The following is an 18,753-nucleotide window of genomic DNA, read 5'->3' on the forward strand; positions in this document are numbered from 1 at the left end:
TACCATACTACAGTACAATTGATCATGTGATCACCATACAGTAAGTTATACATGTATATGTGTGAAATAGTTGACTATTATAAGCTGAGGCCATAATTGAGGTCATCTCTGCTAATGTTCAGTCTCATTGTTTGATGAACATCTCGACCTGTACCAAGTAACAACAATCTGATGTCTGCCAACCTCCAACATACACTGGACAACTCTGACAATGACAACTGGTGAACTACACCTGAGGAAATAATTAACACACTGGATATGTAACAACTTATAATAGTACTTATTGTAGGGATCACAATAGTTGAGGTTTACTGTAAGCTTGAATAATTGTGAGATTTTACATCAAATCATGGAGCGTTACCACAACACAAGGTCTTGTTGACATTTCCACCACAGTTTGTTGAGGGTTTTCAAAGGCTGGTTTGATAGATATTAATTTTGCAACAAAATGTTAGCTTGGTGAATCAGTTTCTCCATGAAAATGACATTGTGCCTTCTATAAATATGATTGTATGTGTTTCCAGGTAAAAGTCATCCCACAATCAATTATTAGCCCTGTGCAATGTGGTGTACAGTCATTGATATAAAGTCATGTATCCAAAAATGTCTGTTAGAGTTCCCTACAACTGATAAGTTCTTAATATGATTACCTTTAACACTACAATGGTTGCAGTAGGTTGAATAAACCTGTAATAAAGATAGCACACTGTCAATCACATACCTCAAAAGGAGTACAAACATTTCTAAATCATATTATTGATAAACACAACAACACTACACAGTCATAAACATTGCTTTCTGGTATTGTTATGACCACAATTTCTTATTGTTGGAAGAGTGTTTATAATTAATATGTTGCAAATTTGTGGCATTGTAACTTTTGCTATACCCATAAAGGATGTAGGAAAGTGACTTAATTGACATAATGCTGACAATGTTGAGAGTCTGTACACACGCACACAGCACACACACACGCACAACATACACAAGTGACAATGATTTACTTGTTCCAGAGTAGTTTCTTCAGATGACAGTCTTATCAGGTCTGCTTGTACTGACTGTAGTAATAACTGCTCTTGTACTGAAGCACACCTATAAAGAGTATGGCTTACATTGAGGTACTAACTAGTACCACATTATAGTCACTGGTGGCTAACAATATGACAGTCACTTACTTCACTGCCATCACTTTTGGTGAGAAGAACATCTCCTTGACAACAGTGTCAATGTGTCTTGTGTTCACTGTGGAACAACCTTGTTTTTCAGCAACTTCTGTAGCCCTGCGACATATATCCAGGGCCTTCCTAGCATCACCAGATATTGCAGCAACCTAGGGTGGAGATATTGGCAATGATTTTATCTTTAACACAGCAAGCTTAACATTGGTGATACTTAATTAGTTTCATGTAAATTTACAAGGAAACAAATATCTCCCCTTTTATGTAATTCTAATGGATAACAGGAGTGACATACCTTCCTTGCAGCCAACACAATTGAGTCATGTTCAAACATCTTCAGATCTCCTAAACGTGCTGACAAGATCTCCATCAGTTGTTTGAAGTCATAAGGTAAAAAGTTCAGTCTAGTCAAGCCCTAACAGTGATGACACAAACATGACCACAAAACTACCACCCACACTACGACATACCAGCCTGCTTGTAATCCGACCTATCAACATTCTCTCTGGCAGGTCCATAGTATTTGCTATAGCTAATAGTATTAGTGGTGTATCAGGCCAGGTGCACCATTCAAATATACTATAGTATACTGTTTGTCTCCGAGTCCATAACATGTCCAGCTAAAATATGGGTGTATGTGTAATTAGAAAATTCATGGTAGTAAATTTGTACCATTTGCAATATACAATCATACACTTAGAAGTCTCAAATAGTGTTTATTCCACAAAACACTGTATGTTTAATTAGAGAGTTTACAGTCACAAGTATACTTGTGCTGATTGATATACCATACCATAATCCATTGGAATCCTTTAGAATTGTACTGAAGGCACTTTTGGGCTTGGTTATAGCTAACCAATACTGCCAAGGCACCAGGATGGTATTGTAAAGCTGGTTTTGGGATGATATTTTGGCCAGAAAAATAGAAACCTCCATGATCCTTAATATACAATACTACCGTACTGTATGATAATGGGAAATTAGAACTTAGAAACTTGTAACATTGTTAGATGTACACTGTTATCAGACTGGAATAATACATTAACCTTGTAGTCCACAAAACACCTTACAAAGTGTATATAATGTAATGTAGAAACTGAACTATAAGTGAATAAACAGTGAACTTGAAATGCTGCAAGTTAGAGTAATACATTGAAGTGTTCCTACAAATACACAGTAGTGTCTTCTTGGGTAAATCAGTTGTTTCATGGAATAAAGTTGGATACACAGGCAGGGAATGTTTTATGAGCAGCACAGTCTTTTCTTTCACTGTGAAAGCATGGACAACTTAAAGGAAAACTATAACTACACCTGTATATCTGTGAGATGGGATAAGACTGGTGAAACCTGCTTAGTGTCTAGGGAGTTTGTTTGTTTGTAAAGTGGTAAACCAGTCAACTTCAGTATCTCTAAATGAGCCTATATGACTGGCCACCTACCTAATAAGGTCAAATAATTTAACTGGATTAGACCAGGTTTCACTATACCTAAACTGGTAGTTTAACATTTCATGGAACAATAAGAGTATGAAAAGTAACCAGACACCAAACTTTTAGGAATATACAAACATTTGTTTTCCAATCAAACTGCTGGCATGGGAATTGTTGACTCTGGCTGAGAGATAGGGATGGCCTTATTTACAGGCTTCACAATGAATTCAATAACACAGTTCACAGCATCCTTATTATAACCACCTTACCAACAACAGAAACTCAATATCACCAACAAAACAATACCAGGAAATTGTACCCTTTCAGTTGAACAGTCCCCAGTGGTCCAACCACTACCACCAAACAATATTCACATGTAAACATCAATTATAACACAATTTGTATCAATTGCTAGTCATAACAAGTACAATTGACCACTGATATATCCTACATGTAACTAGTGGTAACATAGAGTAGTTATCAGTAGTAGTAGTGTATATTAGTGATCATGGAGGTTTGCACTTTCTCACAAAAATTTTTTTGACCAGAAACCAGTCTTCATGCCAAGGGTGGGCCTGGGTGCTACCCAAATTTTCCCAGGACAATGGCACCCTTGCTATTGCTGTAATGACCAAGAGACAAGTAGTGCACACCTTGGTAGTATGATGTTTTCATTGTAAATCAGCAGCTGACATTGAGAAATGTTCAATAAGTGCATCACATGATCTAGATAGTTCCAGTGTTTTCTATTTAATGCACAGCAACATGTAATCAAAACTTTAGACAGTGATTAGAGGACCATGAGGAAAGAAGGAAGGGATCCAGTTTTCTATTTTAATTTTATTTTTTTACAGCTAGAATACTGAGTAGCATAGATTCTTTCGTTGGCAGGGTTAAGTGGCTTAAGTGATAGACAAAATTTAAATCATCTAACATCAGGAAAGTCAGTTGGATATGAAAATCTGGTGGCTGAATTAAGCCATACGATTATCTCAAGAGTCAGGCTGGAGTATAGAGCTGCATACAAAAGAGAACAAGACAAGGAGGTGTAATACGTCAGTTTTCATTTCTAGCTTCTATATCATTCATGCAGTAGCATTAGATTAGTGAAATAAGCTGCAGGAACAGCAGTGTAGTGTATTATTAGCTGGCTAGATACATTTATGCACTTTTGAAACAGTTTTGTAATCCAAATGTATGTAGAATCCACTAAGGATGGACTCACATTTTGTGCTAGTTGCATGAAATTAAATGTGTGGGTAAGTGTGCCCACCCATTCCTAAGGGTACCTTGGCAGTATTGGCTAGGTAAAATAAAGCCCTAAAGTGTTTTCAGAGTGGCCAAAAGTGCTTCCAATAAGTTGCTACGGAATTTTATTTAAATATGACAAAATTTTCTACTGACTTACTGCCTGATCAGACAAGCATAACTCAATAACAGCTAAGGCCACATACTTCATTTTTTTCACTTTTACAGGATCATGAGAATAAAAAGTAGTGAAACAAGGGAGATCACCTCCACCTGCAGATATACCAGTAGGCCTTTATAATCCCTAATTTAGGTATGACCGAATTAGGGATTAACTGTCCACTGGTATATATGCAGGTGGAGGCGACTTCTCTTGTTTAAATATTTATCCCTAATCAATTTTTTTGCTTACTTTTTTGTAACATAATTATTACTGGTGAACTTGTGCATATCACACCAAAAGAAAGAATGATAAAATTATTTTGTATCTAAATGCGCATCTTAAATATCAATTACTAAAAGATGTAGTGGCTATTGAGCTTTGTTTTCAGCTGTGTTCATTACACAACATTACAAATGACAAGAAGCATCTTTGCAATCTGATCAAACTTAAAATCCTTGTACTTGTATTCATAACATATTACATCACCTAATTAAAAGTATATACACAAGTGTGTCTATATAAGGTAACTGGATTAAGTGGCAACCATAAAATCATCACCTAATTATATATTATGTGTCACTCAGCAGTTATATAGCATCTTTGTATCCTGTGAGATCAGTGTACATATCAAAAAAGTGTTTGAATATAATGGTCCAACAACATCTACTCTACCCTGGTTTGGGTGTTTCCATTCCAAGGTATTTTCAATGGTAACCCATTCTAACTGGTTCCATCAATTGTAGAGGGTGCCAATGCACCCTCAATTCTTTATGGAACCAATCCTCATGATTTTAGAAGTCTAAAGTTAGGGTTTGGGTTCAGCCATCTTTAAACGTTATAGGCTATACCTTCGTAGTCTTTTATTTACACTATTAAAGATTCAGGGAGCTGGCAGGGAGCAGTATTAGCACAATATTATTGGTTAGTAGTGCTCTGATAAGATGCATGTAGAAATTAACACTTCCACTCATTTTTACAAATACTTAAGTTTTGCATTCCTCATGGGATTGGGTGGAAAGATTGCTTCCCGTTTTTTTGACATCCCTAGGGTTATTGGTTGCAGGTAGTGGCAAGTTACAAACCACTAATAAGGATGTTATTAGGACCAATACTATAGTCCCCTACTACCACACATCTGTACATAATAGGTAACTTAATAATATCAAGAGTAACAAACTCTTTTATTATTTACTTTTGATAATACACCAATGTAAATGTGGAACAAGGACACACATGGCTTATCCACTTGTACTCAGTAGCTACACAATACTGTACATTGTGTACTGTGTATTGTATATTGGTGCATTAATCCATGTGATTGATTTACAATGTTTTAAAATCCAAACCACAATTAATGGAATCTAATATATGATCACACCAACCAATCAACCAGTAAATACCATACATTTCACCAAACTAGATACTGTACAGTTGATGATGTGTTATGACATCACAATGACTGTACTTAATGTTGAGTCATTCATGACTGTCCTGAGTGCTTAAAATTCTTCTCAGTATCAAATGTTCACACACAAGTGTTCATACAATACACATACTATTACATGTTGACACTACTAATGATCTTGTATTCCATGATCACATGTTACATGCATCTATAGTGTCTTGGTACATATAGAATAGACACAGTTCATTATGTCTCAGTTGTTTCTAGTACTGCCAAAAATGACAAGTATTATGGTTGTAAATTGATATGCATATATACTGTATTAGTACATAAAACTGGGACACCTCACTAATAAGGATGCCTTGATAATTTGAATGCTTGTCCATGGCTCCATTTACAAGATGCGCTCATTAGTAAGTTGTCCTGATTTCAGTCCTTTAAATGTATGTACACTCGTGGGGCCATGGAAGAGTGTTCTTGTTATCAAGATGTGCACATTCATTCTGTTACATTCGGTGGGGCAAGAAATCTATTTTGGTTCTCTTTTTGAAGAAGTCGTTGGTTACACAAACTACTAATATGAATGCTACAGGCTTGGGGCATGTCTGAAATTGCGGCATTCCTAAAGAAGTATATACGGGTGTCTACAAATTAGCAAAAGAGCCAATATTTGGGAGAATTTTTCTATAACAAAAATATTTTTGAGGTGGTTTCGCCACACTATAAAAACAGCTGGTGTTTAATCATTAGTTATTAATAACACTGGCCATCTTGATCCCAATATTGTGACTGGCTTAATCAGCAGATAAAAATCTTATCATAACTTAACACAATTTTGTCTTGATCAAATTCTGTTGTGTGTTTGACTGGTACATTTGTTATAGCAGGTTATGACTTGTGTTATAACTGATAAGGTATATACTTGTATTCAATTGATAAATGTTTTTACAACTGGTAAACCAGATGTTGATTTTATTGTGGGTAAGCTGATTTAGCAAAATTTTGTAACTGGGCAACAGATTTTCAAAGCAGGGTGTGTCATGGACTTACCTTTGTTCTCCTATTTTTCCTGCTGACAGTGCAAGGAGTCAATTCATGGTAGCTATTGCATGATGGCTTCCTATATTTGTAGTTATACCCAACTAAGGTGCCATGAAGGTATTGATTTGTGAAGCTGGTTTCTGGCAAACCTTCATGATACCTAATTTATTACCGTACTGTATGACACCAATGCACTAGAGGGGGAGCCCCAAGGGAGTAAACAATCATTAGCAGTTCACAATTCCACTAGTAATCATCTACAGGATAGTATAGTGGCAGATGACAGTAATCTCAAATACTTGTGATTCTGGATCTGATGTTTACTTCAACCTTCATAACCTCATGATCATCAACTAGCTAAACTATATAGGAGTGAATGTGTGCCCACACAAATATGGCAGCATTACATGAAAATGAAATCAAGTTACATTTAAACAGCTACAATGTTTTGTAATTCCTAAATCATGCAGCTTGCTGCAAGACACATAGTTGGTGGTACAGACTGCAGCACTCAGCAATTAGTGCCTTTCATAAAGGACAATCACATGTAGCTTGCTGGAGCTACAGGACACATGGTTAGTTGTACACCACACATTGTACAGGACGTCTGGATCCAGTGGAATGGAATGGTGGAATGGAACGGTAATTAAATAATTCCTCTAACAAATACCACCTCTTTATAAAGACCATTTACTTCAATGCCTAAATTTCTGCTATCTTGTTGTTTTAGAGTGCATCCTTATAGGATGGTCTTAACTGTGTGCCACATGCCTAGACTGTTCAAAAAGGATGTGTAAATGTAACTCGTTACTTCTACGCAATGTAATGTGCTACAGTTGAATTACTCACAGAAAAAAGCAACGAGTTACATATTACTTGTTACTCAATGCTCTAAGGGCTATAACTAGTAATAATGATACATAGTGTTGTTACAAGTTAGTAAGTCCAACCTTCTACCAGCCTACAACTACAAGCAAGACAGTTTCTCTGGTAAATAAAAAAACATACTTTGTTGTAGTATCTTAACCACAAGGGCACTCCCCATACACTATCACCCTTTGTTCATGTCTGCAACACTAAGTTATCACATTATGGGATTCGTAACAATACCCTCAATTGGATTCAGAATTTTCTGACAAATAGAACTCAACAAGTGATTATAAATGGATATAGCAGTAGCCCTAGTAATGTGATATCTGGAGTCCCTCAGGGGACGGTCTTAGGGCCATTATTATTCCTCTGCTATATCAACGATCTACCCGGTAATGTTAAATCATCTGTTAGGCTTTATGCTGATGACGTGTTACTCTATCGAGCAATACATTCTGCTGCAGATCATGATATTTTACAACAAGACCTGCATTCACTAACACAATGGGCAAAAACATGGCAAATGACGTTTAATTTATCCAAATGTGAGCTACTGCGCATTACAAACAAACAAAACCCCTCAAGGTATTGTTATCATATGGATGGTGAGGAGGTGAGATCAGTGCCTAATGCAAAGTATTTGGGAGTTATTCTGGATGAGCATTTAACATTTAATGAACATATTAAGAAAATTGTTAATAAAGCAAACCAAGTTAGGGTTTTTTTACAAAGAAACATTAGTTCTTGCCCAGCTAGGGTGAAAGAAGCCTGTTATATATATCTATGGTGAGACCAGTTGTTGAATATTCTAGTGTTGTGTGGTCACCTTTTACAAATAAAAACATAAACTTAGTTGAGTCGGTGCAGCGTAGAGCCGCAAGATTTGTGACTGGTGATTATGGTTTTATGTCTAGTGTCACAGGGATGTTAAACTCACTTGGATGGACATCTTTGGAGTGTAGGCGAGAAATCTCACGGGTTATCATGCTTTTTAAAATATTACATAATGAAACATCCATTTCCAGTTACCACCTTCCTATGCCAATAACCACATGTACAAGAGGGCACTCTTACAGATTCAGACAGGTATCAGCCCACTTAAACATTTATTTGCACTCTTTTTTCCCTGCCACTATCAAAATATGGAACAGCCTCCCAGCTACTGCAATTGAAGCAACCAATGTAGATGACTTTCAGAAAAGGATTGTAGACTATTTTTGTATTAATCCAGCTATATAGTCTAAAATGTTGTACATTTTGTTTTCTTGCATGTATCTGTGCTTTATACTCCCTAATGGAGGTCTGCACAGTATTAATAATAAATAAATAAATAAATAAATAAATAAACACTGTCTCCAGTGCTGTCTAGGCTAATGATACCAATTACATGTCTGGCCTATACAATGAGCTTTAACAAGAAGTAACATGCTATAGTCGTTACAATTTCTGGATGTAATTTCTGTTATATATTACTCGCTACTCCATCATGTAACACATTATATTACTCATTACTGCAAAAGACATAATGCATTACATTTGTAACGCATAACATTTGTAACGTGTTACCCCCATTTCAATAGGAATTGTAGGAGAAAAATTAAAAGGTGGCCAAATTACTAGCCAATTAGAATTAATTAGGAACGCAGAAAGACTGCACGAGTCAATGATAAAGGACCATATTTTTGTACACTAGCTATAGTTAGTTGTCAGTATTAACATTCATTTCTTGACCTCACCAGATATCAGCTCCTTTAGTCATCAGTTACTTTTAGTTTTGTGGACACATCTTTTTTGTACAGCCAAGCTGTTATTGCTATATTACAAATCAAATATGACATCTTTAGGCATGTGGTACACAATTAATCAATAAGACCATAGTCACCGTACTATGGGGATACACTATAAAACAAGATAGCAGCAATTTAGACATTAAAGTATAATGGTCTTTATAAAGAGGTGGTCTTTGTTAAGAAATGGTCTTATAAAGAGGTGACCACTAGGTGAAATTATCTAATTACCATTCCAGTCCATTCCGCTGAATCCTGACGCCCCATTGTAACACATTTATTTATTAAATACTATCCCACTATTATTGTATGATGATGTAGTCAATTAACAGTGTTATCACCTCATCTATCATAAATAATAATTCATCACTTTTGATAAAATCTTAAGCTGCTTTTTAGTATTAATTTTTGACCTCATAGAAGACTACATGTGACAGATTTCGTACTACTAATCTAAATCTCACATTAGCCAAAATCAAATAAATACCGCTAACGTGAAGCTACACTACTGCGTTATTGCATTTAAGTCTCAGCGTTAGTCACACTTATATATGTGTGTGTCTAATGAGCTGAAGTAAATATCACAATTCATGACTATATTAATGCATGCATTGAGATTCAAGGGAAACGACAAAATGGAATCATACACTACAATAGTAGTGTATAGTAGGGACCACAAAGGAGTAGGCGTGGCCCACGAAGTAATATCACCCAAAAAATAGCCTCAATTTCCCCTACAATTATAACAAATATCAAATGGTGTCTACAGTATTCACAACCTTTTAAGTATTTAGCCACAGTGTTTATACAGTGTTTATACAGTACAATTACTGTGGTGTCTATGTAGTAATTTTTGAAACAGTTTACATTCCAAGTTATGTATTTCAATGAAATTCACTTGCACTCTATGGACTTTACATTCATATAATTATTATTCCACATAGTTCAATACTATTTACACTACCAGTTATTATAGTGTGACATCAGATGACATAATGTTAAGTCACACAAGACACTATCCCATAATGTGGGAGGATCGTCTACCATAAAGTGTACATTGAGGTTTATCACACCTACTTGTGATATGCTGGTACTACTGTATATAGTCTGTACTATGACTGTGTGTCTTATGTATGTGTACTCCTCCACTTGTTCTCATCAATGACATGTACATCTACTATACTACACTTGTATACAGTGATCTGTCAGTCATACAAAAATTCTGAATGGGACTCACGTGAAAACCAACCAATGATAGGTGGCCAGGCTTTTTCATTGTAATTCTTACAAAATATCAAATGGGCTGTTTTTCATGTGATATCACCAGTGAAAGGAATTTCTTACAATTTACTGTACTACATCACACATTCATAGGACTGCATGTCTGATGACATCTCCAACTTCAGTTGGACAAACAGAGGGTCGGTCTGGTCAGTAGCTGCTAAAAGCATGAAGTGTATGCATAGGCTAATTCCCTCATGTTGATTTGTAACATCACCAAGAGGGGTAGTTGGAAAGGTGGATAGCCGGATACGATCAGACGCGGACACAGATATTTTCAAAAAACACTTTTACATTTATATAACAGCTATTTTTCATACCTAACGCTGTTTTTACAGCAGTCTTCGCTTCTAGACCTGGGCGTCAATCTTGTCACAGCGCTTTTCCATTTATAAGCACACGTGCGAAGGACTAGACCAGCACTCCACAGAATGCTAGTCTGGCACCGCCGACCATATTTAGGTGCTTATACAAGCGCCCCGAAAATAGGGTCTGGTCTGTCTAGAATCAAGGACTTGTGCCACCGTTACCGAAAACTGGTGCGTCCAATCAAATCGTAGTATTGCCAATTAAATGCATTTTGGCAGCACGATGTGAGTAAATACTGGGGCGAAAGTCGCAAAACGAAAGTTGCGTGAGTTCTTTTTGTGTCAGGGTGAATAAACCCAGGGACGATTTTCCATTTACCATTCGTGTGTAATAGACGCCTGCCCTCGGAAAGTAGAAATATCATCTCCACAGCCTAAACATCAACCGCCCATAGAAATTAACTGATCGAAACCCTTAAAACATCACTGCTGTGATTGAATTCTTCGCTGTTCGATATGTTTGTTAACACGAGCCGCAGTGTAATTACGCATTCCTAAACACAAGTCCTGAATGCTAGACAGACCAGACCCTATTTTCGGGGTGCTTGTATAAACGCCTAAATAGGGTCGGCGGTGCCAGACTAATAGAATGCCAAAGCCCATGTAGTGCTGTACACATGCTCTAAAGTCTAATACAGAGTAATATAATTGTAGAGATTAGCTTGTATGCCCCATGTGACTTAGCTTAGCAGGCCAAAAGAACAATCTTATGCCTTTTAGTATAAGGCGCAGGTGCTTATACCAAAGCGTTGAGGGCTTCAAGGACTTGGCCTACGAGATTAGGTTGGCACATGCCACTATGAAATGACACTGAATTAGATTTCTAGAGCACATGTACAACACTATAATATGGTCTTTAGAGTGCTAGTCTATCCTTCACACATGCACTTATAAAGGGATAAATACTATGACAAGATTGACACTTGGGTCTGGAAGCAAATACTGCTATAAAAACAACGTTAGGTATGAAAAAATAACTGTTTTGTAAATGTAAAGTATATTTTAAAAATATCCGTGTCCGTGTCCAACTGTATCTGCCTTTTCCAACTACCCACAAAAGAGCCCCTGGCCTTTCCCAATCCACACCATGTGGTCAAGGACACAAACACGTAAATAAAGTCTTCTGCTGCAAAATAAAACACTGGACCATCTATATACTACTCAGGTACACACTAGTCAGTGCAGGCAAACCCTCTTACCCTCCTGGGGCAGGATTAGTACCCTGCAGGAGGTTGTACCATGTTTTCCATGTGAACATGTGGTCACTTGAAGTCTCTTGTCAGTTTAGTGAGCTCACATTATTTTGCTCTACAGTTAATAGAGTGAGGCATGCTGTTCCTTATATAGTAAACACCAGAGTCTCAGTTGAGTAAATGGAGAAAGTTTCTTGTTCAAGGAAGCATCTGGGCATCAAAGCATCAAATCTCTGGGACCTTACAATAAATTACCAGGTCAGTGCTGGTTATAGTTGCCTTACACATGCACACTACACGCTGGATCTGATTATACACACTATCACACCATGTGCATATGTGCACATATATACGCACTACAACAGTTAACATCTAGTACCTACCTCATCCACCAACAGTAAGATACTGTTGTCAGTGTCAGCATCCATGTTGGAGAAGTGTTGGTTGAGTGCCTCTAGTGCATTAGCAGGTGATGACTTCTTCCCAGTAAGTTGCTATATGGTGAGAGACAAGGAGTGTGTAATGTGTTAACTGTACGTAGTGGCACTATCGTTGAGTGTGAAGCAGTTGATATGCAGTGTATGGAGCAAATAGCACATAAGATTATATATACACATGAATAACTACTAACTACTAACTACTTACCACACACACACACACACACACACACACACACACACACACACACACACACACACACACACACACACACACACACACACACACACACACACACACACACACACACACACACACACACACACACACACACACACACACACACACACACACACACACACACACACACACACACACACACACACACACACACACACACACACACACACACACACACACACACACACCTTTAAAATAACTTGGAATACTTGTTGTGGATTGGTTAAATTTAAGCCATTGAGGTGCACAAACTGAAACGCTGGCATATCACCATCACTGGATGACTCCTCCAACTCTTTAACTACCTCCAGCACCGTGGCTGTCTTCCCTGTACCAGGCATCCCTGATATGTACATACACCTGTAGAATAGGATAATGAGATGAGTATATATATTGCTACAAGTGCATAAGTAGGAGGGTGTTTCACATGGGTAGAGGAAATGTATAGACATGTAAAGGTGCAAACGCAAGAACACACACTACACACATGCACTTCTGCCTGTCTGTAGACTTCTCATCTCTCGTGAGATCATCATTTCCACTACATGGAAGGTATACACTCACCTAGCCAGGAGGTAATTTAGGCTAGGAAAGAGAGCTCGTCTACCTATTTTACAAGCTATAGGCCATGTGAGAGGATCTCCGGGGGGTGAATAGGCCATAGACAATTGCAACGACCTGAGTCAGAGACTTGTGCAAAGCATGGTGTAAGTAAATGTAAAGCCCTCTTATTGGCTTGCACGCAAAGGAATCCCCTGACTGTGCCTTGCCTTCATCACACAGCAGAGTCAGGGATGTTACCATTAGTCACCTTACAACACACATACACAAAATATGTGATTAAGTTTCAGAAAACAAGTCTCGTTGCCCATGACAGCATGTTTGATATGCATGAACACACTATCATATTTCACCATCCGCCTGCTTTTGCTGGCGAGCCCAGGTCTGTCCTGGTCAACATAGTGTGGCTTTGCCTGATATATATGCCCTCTGCCTCTGTAGTACTGCACAAAGACCGGTGCTATAAATATCCTTACCAGTTTTGAGCCCTGAATATAACCTAAAAGCCTTATGCCCCTCTTTGTAATATTGAAAACAACCTTTTGCCCTCCCCAGCACCCTTATTGGAGCTGGCTTGCTTATGAAAGAACTAACTACAACGGTTTTGTGAGGTAGTTTTAGGGTGATCTTTTTTTGTGAGGAGAAAACCTCCGTGATCCCCAACATACAGTACTACCATACTGTATGCTTATTACAAAATATACAAACATGTGTGAACAAGTTAAATGAAAAAAATGCTACATTAATTGTGACATAATTTATTCTCTTAATGATTCATATCCTTACAATGCTACATGATTTTGTACTTAATAAACGACCTTCCTTATTGAACACTTCATTTAGTATAATAAACACAATTCACTCTTTAAATGTATCAGGATATTGCTTTAAGGACATAAACACACCGTGATTACTGTCATTATAACAATGTGCGTCACATTGGCTGGTTATATGTTTCAAGACTGTTTGGACACATATCGGTTGTTGATTGTCATTTCCTAAATATCTGTTAAGTAGCAATAAAATAATAATTTTATTTAGTATATTTTGGCCAGTGTCAACACATAAAAGGTGAGTTCAGGAATGCAGAAGAACCCCCTGAGAAGGACACCTTGACAGGAACAGGATGATCACGACACTTGTCAAACAGTACTATTTGTACTGATGTATATGCTTGACCCCTAAAATCAGGGATTTACGACACTCCTTTGAAAAGATGGTCCTAGAGTGCAGGTACTCCCATGTATTTTACATGCAGACATATCACAAACTTCAAGTTCCAACTATGTACTACAACTACAAATGTAGTTTAATTTTTGTACAACAAATTGTGTTACTTAAATAAGAGCCAATCTGTAAAGAGAAACAACACAATTTGTGCTACAAGCTCTAGGCTAAAAGTGCATAGCCAAATTGTACTTATCTAGTCACCGAAATGAACAATTGTGGTAAAGTGAGCATTGACATAGACCCTATAACCCAATGTGATCATCTACAACAAGTGCAAAATAAGGTCAATACATTGAGGTGGTCTTATTAATGAGGTCAAGAAGTACATCTTAACTATGTTTGTGACCTACTGTATTGACAATAGTGACATGGTCACTGAGGTGAGTTTATAAACCTTTAAAACTTTACAAAACCCATGCAATATCACTATAGTGGCTAATGATATTCATCAATCGACAAATCGTATATGGAAAGTCACATGGTCTAGATTTTTAGAATGCTGGTATTATAAAGAACAAAATGGTATATAAGTTTCACCAACTGAGAAGCTCCTTCATCAAGCTATGACAGCTTAAACACAGGGATATAATTTTGTTTTGGAGGAGATATACTTAATTCTGTGGACTGTAGTTGTGTGGAAAGTTTATTCATCAATCTACAAGTTGCGCTCAAACAGCATTGCTTTCAACAAGTCTCTCAAGATTGGTCGCCTTGTTGTATCATCTTTATGAGAGGAGCCTTCAAAAGAGCTAATGCAAATCTTGTCGATCAAGGACAAATTTTCAACAAAACAGTACTAAAAGCTTTACAGCTAGTACTGTATATAAGTTTTGTCACTAAAACAGTTGTTGCATAAACATAATGCGTTTCCATTTTTCTCTCCTTTCTTATTCATATTACCACTATAGTTGCTCATGCATTAAAAGAGATTCATTGTAGTGATGACTGCTTCATGGTCAGTCATGAGCTGTCTCTGATATCCTATTCCTAAATGAATACATGAAGTGTCTGTACTTGTACATGACACATTCCTTACTACTAATATTACTGTTCTTTGGTGAAGACCTTCATGTTAAATATTTCAAATGATTAACACAACAAAATCATTTCCTGAGCAGATCATCCAACACTTTAAAGAATGTAAAATTTTTAAATCTGTTTTAGGTTCATGAAACTACTTTACTGTTTGTCTTTCCTAATTTGAAATTTATTTATTTAGTTTTTTTGGGAAAGAATGTAATTTATTGATTGGCCACCATGCGTGCTTCAGATAAACCACTCTCTATTTGGCTAAATATTTCTCTAAATAGTTTAAATGATATCACTAGTGCACTGACATACAGTACTGGTGGTAGCCATTAACTGACTGAAAAATGTAAAACCAAAGCCAACATGGCTGCTGGCAAGAATTAACATTGTAATTTCATGATGGTGAATCAGGTAACATCAGCAACCAATGAAATGTTGATAAGGGAAATATTGTAGAATGTAAGTAAGTAAACTATCATACCTGACTACATCACGATCTTTCACTGAAACACAAGTGCTTTGTGTGTCAGAATTAAGTTATTTTTGATGTGGACTACAATATGAACACTTAACCATAAATGTTTGTCTCTATGACTGTTCTCTTTTTCAGAATACGGAAGCGATGCTGAAACTTTTATGCCTTTAATGTTTCGCAGGAAATATTGTATCTTTATTGAGTATTATTATACAAGCTGCCATGTTTCAGGAAAACATTGTCTGTGATATCTAAAACTATTGATAAACAACCAACACAAAGTAGCCCATTTGTACAAGACAATACACTTTATCAGTTTGAATATTCTTTGTAAAGTTATATCTACCTCCTGCTGGGCTGAACAGGTGTCAATGTTGAGCTATTTAAATAATCTATTGTATCATACACTTCACACTGAATACCATCATAGTGTTTATACTATCCTACTCACTGTATTCAACTAGTCAGGGGACAATTACAAACTGGGGAAAATTCCTTTGTGAAAAACCCACTTGCAAAACTCACCATAAACATATGTTGTTAATTGTACATCCTGGAACCCGAAATAGATTTACAACCTCTAGATGTGCCCTACCACAATTACTGTACATGTCTCAATAACAAAAATACTTACATGCAATATAGATTTACAATTTATTTTCACGCAAGGTTACCCATAGCAAAATAAAATTATAGTATTGTATGACAGAAAATTTTGACAGAAGAAAACGAATTCAATGAATCAGTCAAATTTTAAACTGCCAAATTAAAGCTTGATAAACACCTGTGTGCTTAGATTTACTCCTGATTTTGTTGTCATTCCATTTGTCAAAGTTGATAAAGTGTGGTTTATCAACTTGAAGTTTCTTGTTATACAGCACTCAACTTTTAGACGATAGTATGTGGTGGACGTTAAAGCCAAACACAACAGCCAATTACACAACCATTAGAGGAGACCACCACATAATTTCAATGATCTTCCTTGCCTTAAAAAATCATACTACAAGGCAACCATTGTATTAATCCTAGTTATCTGATAGCATAAACTCTACAACCCACACTAAACAAAACCAAATGTTGGTGAATTTCTTCCCTCCATTTATTATTTATTAAAAGTCTTCTGTGTTCACACCAAGGCTGAAATAATCGTATCATATTGCAGCCTATTTCCTATACTGTATTATACTGCTAGCCAATTTGGCCAGTCAATAACTTGTAGAACGCTTACCCGCCAGTATGATCCAATAGCCTAGATTCAACAAACGAACATATCTCATTGTATTCTTCCTGTCGACAAGGTAAGGAGTCAGGAACAGCAGATACGTGAAGCCTAAGGAGCATACAAACATACAGACGTACATGCAATAAAACAATTAACTAACAAAAACAATACAATTAAACTAACACACACACCTCCTACATATGTTATGGATTAGGGATCAATTTGCACATTCTTGTAGCTACATGGATAAAAATAGAACTATTCGTTATTTTTTAATCATTTCAATGGAATTTTCTAAAGAATACACAACAAAATGTGTAGACCTTGGGGGGTAAGGGGGTACACACTGGAATGTGAGGTGCTTATTATTAACATTGCCCCCCTAAAACTCCTCTAAAATGTGTTACAGTGGAGCCACATCAAATGGAACACTCTGAATATCATCAAGATATCATGAATCAATGTCTTAGTAAAATCAGTTAATGACGACACTTAAGGACATCCACAGAATGTAGACACTCGGTAATGCCCAAAATACCCCCAATAACTGGATACCCTAATACACTATTGGTTGGTCCTTAGTTGTCTAATATGCGGGTCCTCTGAAATCAGGACACCTTACTATTAAGAGATCACTCAGCACATAGTAGAGTGGCATATATTCAGCATTAGTATTCTAATGTTTTCAGGGGTCCACATGAAATGGGAAATGTTGTTACTTGGAACATGGACTTGTCTGTCTGCATAGAAACGTGATGAACATATTATGTATTACAAGCTATAGTAGCTTTGGATATCTTCCCACTGTGTGTGTTATTACAGACTTTGTAACTACATACCTCTCCCTTGCTGATTCAAATGGTGTGATTCCTTCTCTATTAGCACACCTTTCAGCCACATTTTTCTTAGCCTTTGTTTTTTTTGGTGAAGAGGACATTTGATGTTTTACTTTTGAAGTTTTTGTCAATGCTTTTTTTACTTCCGTAGCCTTCTTCTTCAATACTGTAGCTTTACTCTTTGTGGTAATATCACTATTCTTTTCTGTGCTTCTTTTATTACGCTTCTTTGAGTTAGTCTTGCTTGTGACCTCTGTGTTCCTCTTGCCCTTTGTTTTCGTGTTAGTCATGCTGTTCTTTGCACTTTGTGCTTTGAATTTTGGGGTAACTGGAATGGCAGGCACTAGATGATGCTTTTCCCCTTTAACCAACCTCCACCGGCAATAAAGGTTACCATCGTTTAACATCGTCTTTTCAGGCACTTTCGAGGCATCAAGAATTTTAACCAGACATTTTTTGGTGATTGTCTCCACACTAACTGGGGAATAGTCATCTGAGAGAATGACTTCATTGGGCAAGAACTTATCAGGCATATTTTTCACCTTGCTTCTTTTGAGTTCTGTTGGCTGATAGTACCACCTGACATCAGCCACCATCTCAGTATCACCACCGGTAGCAGTTAGGTCATAGAATTTTAATATCTCACAAGTGTATTCATCTTCCTTGCCACTGAAAGCTCTAACATGACGAGTCTCACTGAGAAATATCTCCTCTCCTTCAACACGTACACCTCTGTATACAATGATCAGAGTGGAATA

At 36.9% G+C, this 18,753-nt stretch overlaps 2 protein-coding genes across 2 annotated transcripts in view; both read right to left on the bottom strand.

Annotated features, from left to right (window-relative positions):
• Window positions 1-9,330, bottom strand: part of LOC136256395 (origin recognition complex subunit 1-like) — a 29,617-nt gene extending 20,287 nt beyond the window's left edge. The window contains exon 1 of the mRNA XM_066049348.1: window positions 9,072-9,330. The gene's annotated coding sequence lies outside the window, so the exon portion shown is untranslated. The remainder of the gene's footprint in view (window positions 1-9,071) is intronic.
• LOC136256391 (origin recognition complex subunit 1-like) overlaps window positions 1-18,753 on the bottom strand; it is a 19,312-nt gene continuing 559 nt past the window's right edge. Inside the window, exons 2-11 of the mRNA XM_066049342.1 lie at window positions 17,999-18,727; window positions 17,166-17,267; window positions 12,831-13,002; window positions 12,348-12,458; window positions 1,649-1,798; window positions 1,474-1,593; window positions 1,176-1,330; window positions 1,005-1,092; window positions 651-687; window positions 1-232 (exon numbers count right to left, since the gene is read on the bottom strand). Coding sequence (XP_065905414.1) covers window positions 78-232; window positions 651-687; window positions 1,005-1,092; window positions 1,176-1,330; window positions 1,474-1,593; window positions 1,649-1,798; window positions 12,348-12,458; window positions 12,831-13,002; window positions 17,166-17,267; window positions 17,999-18,727 — 1,819 coding nt within the window. The 3' untranslated portion in view covers window positions 1-77. The remainder of the gene's footprint in view (window positions 233-650; window positions 688-1,004; window positions 1,093-1,175; window positions 1,331-1,473; window positions 1,594-1,648; window positions 1,799-12,347; window positions 12,459-12,830; window positions 13,003-17,165; window positions 17,268-17,998; window positions 18,728-18,753) is intronic.

The sequence above is a fragment of the Dysidea avara genome, chromosome 5 (assembly GCF_963678975.1).
Source record: "Dysidea avara chromosome 5, odDysAvar1.4, whole genome shotgun sequence".
Taxonomy (NCBI): domain Eukaryota; kingdom Metazoa; phylum Porifera; class Demospongiae; order Dictyoceratida; family Dysideidae; genus Dysidea; species Dysidea avara.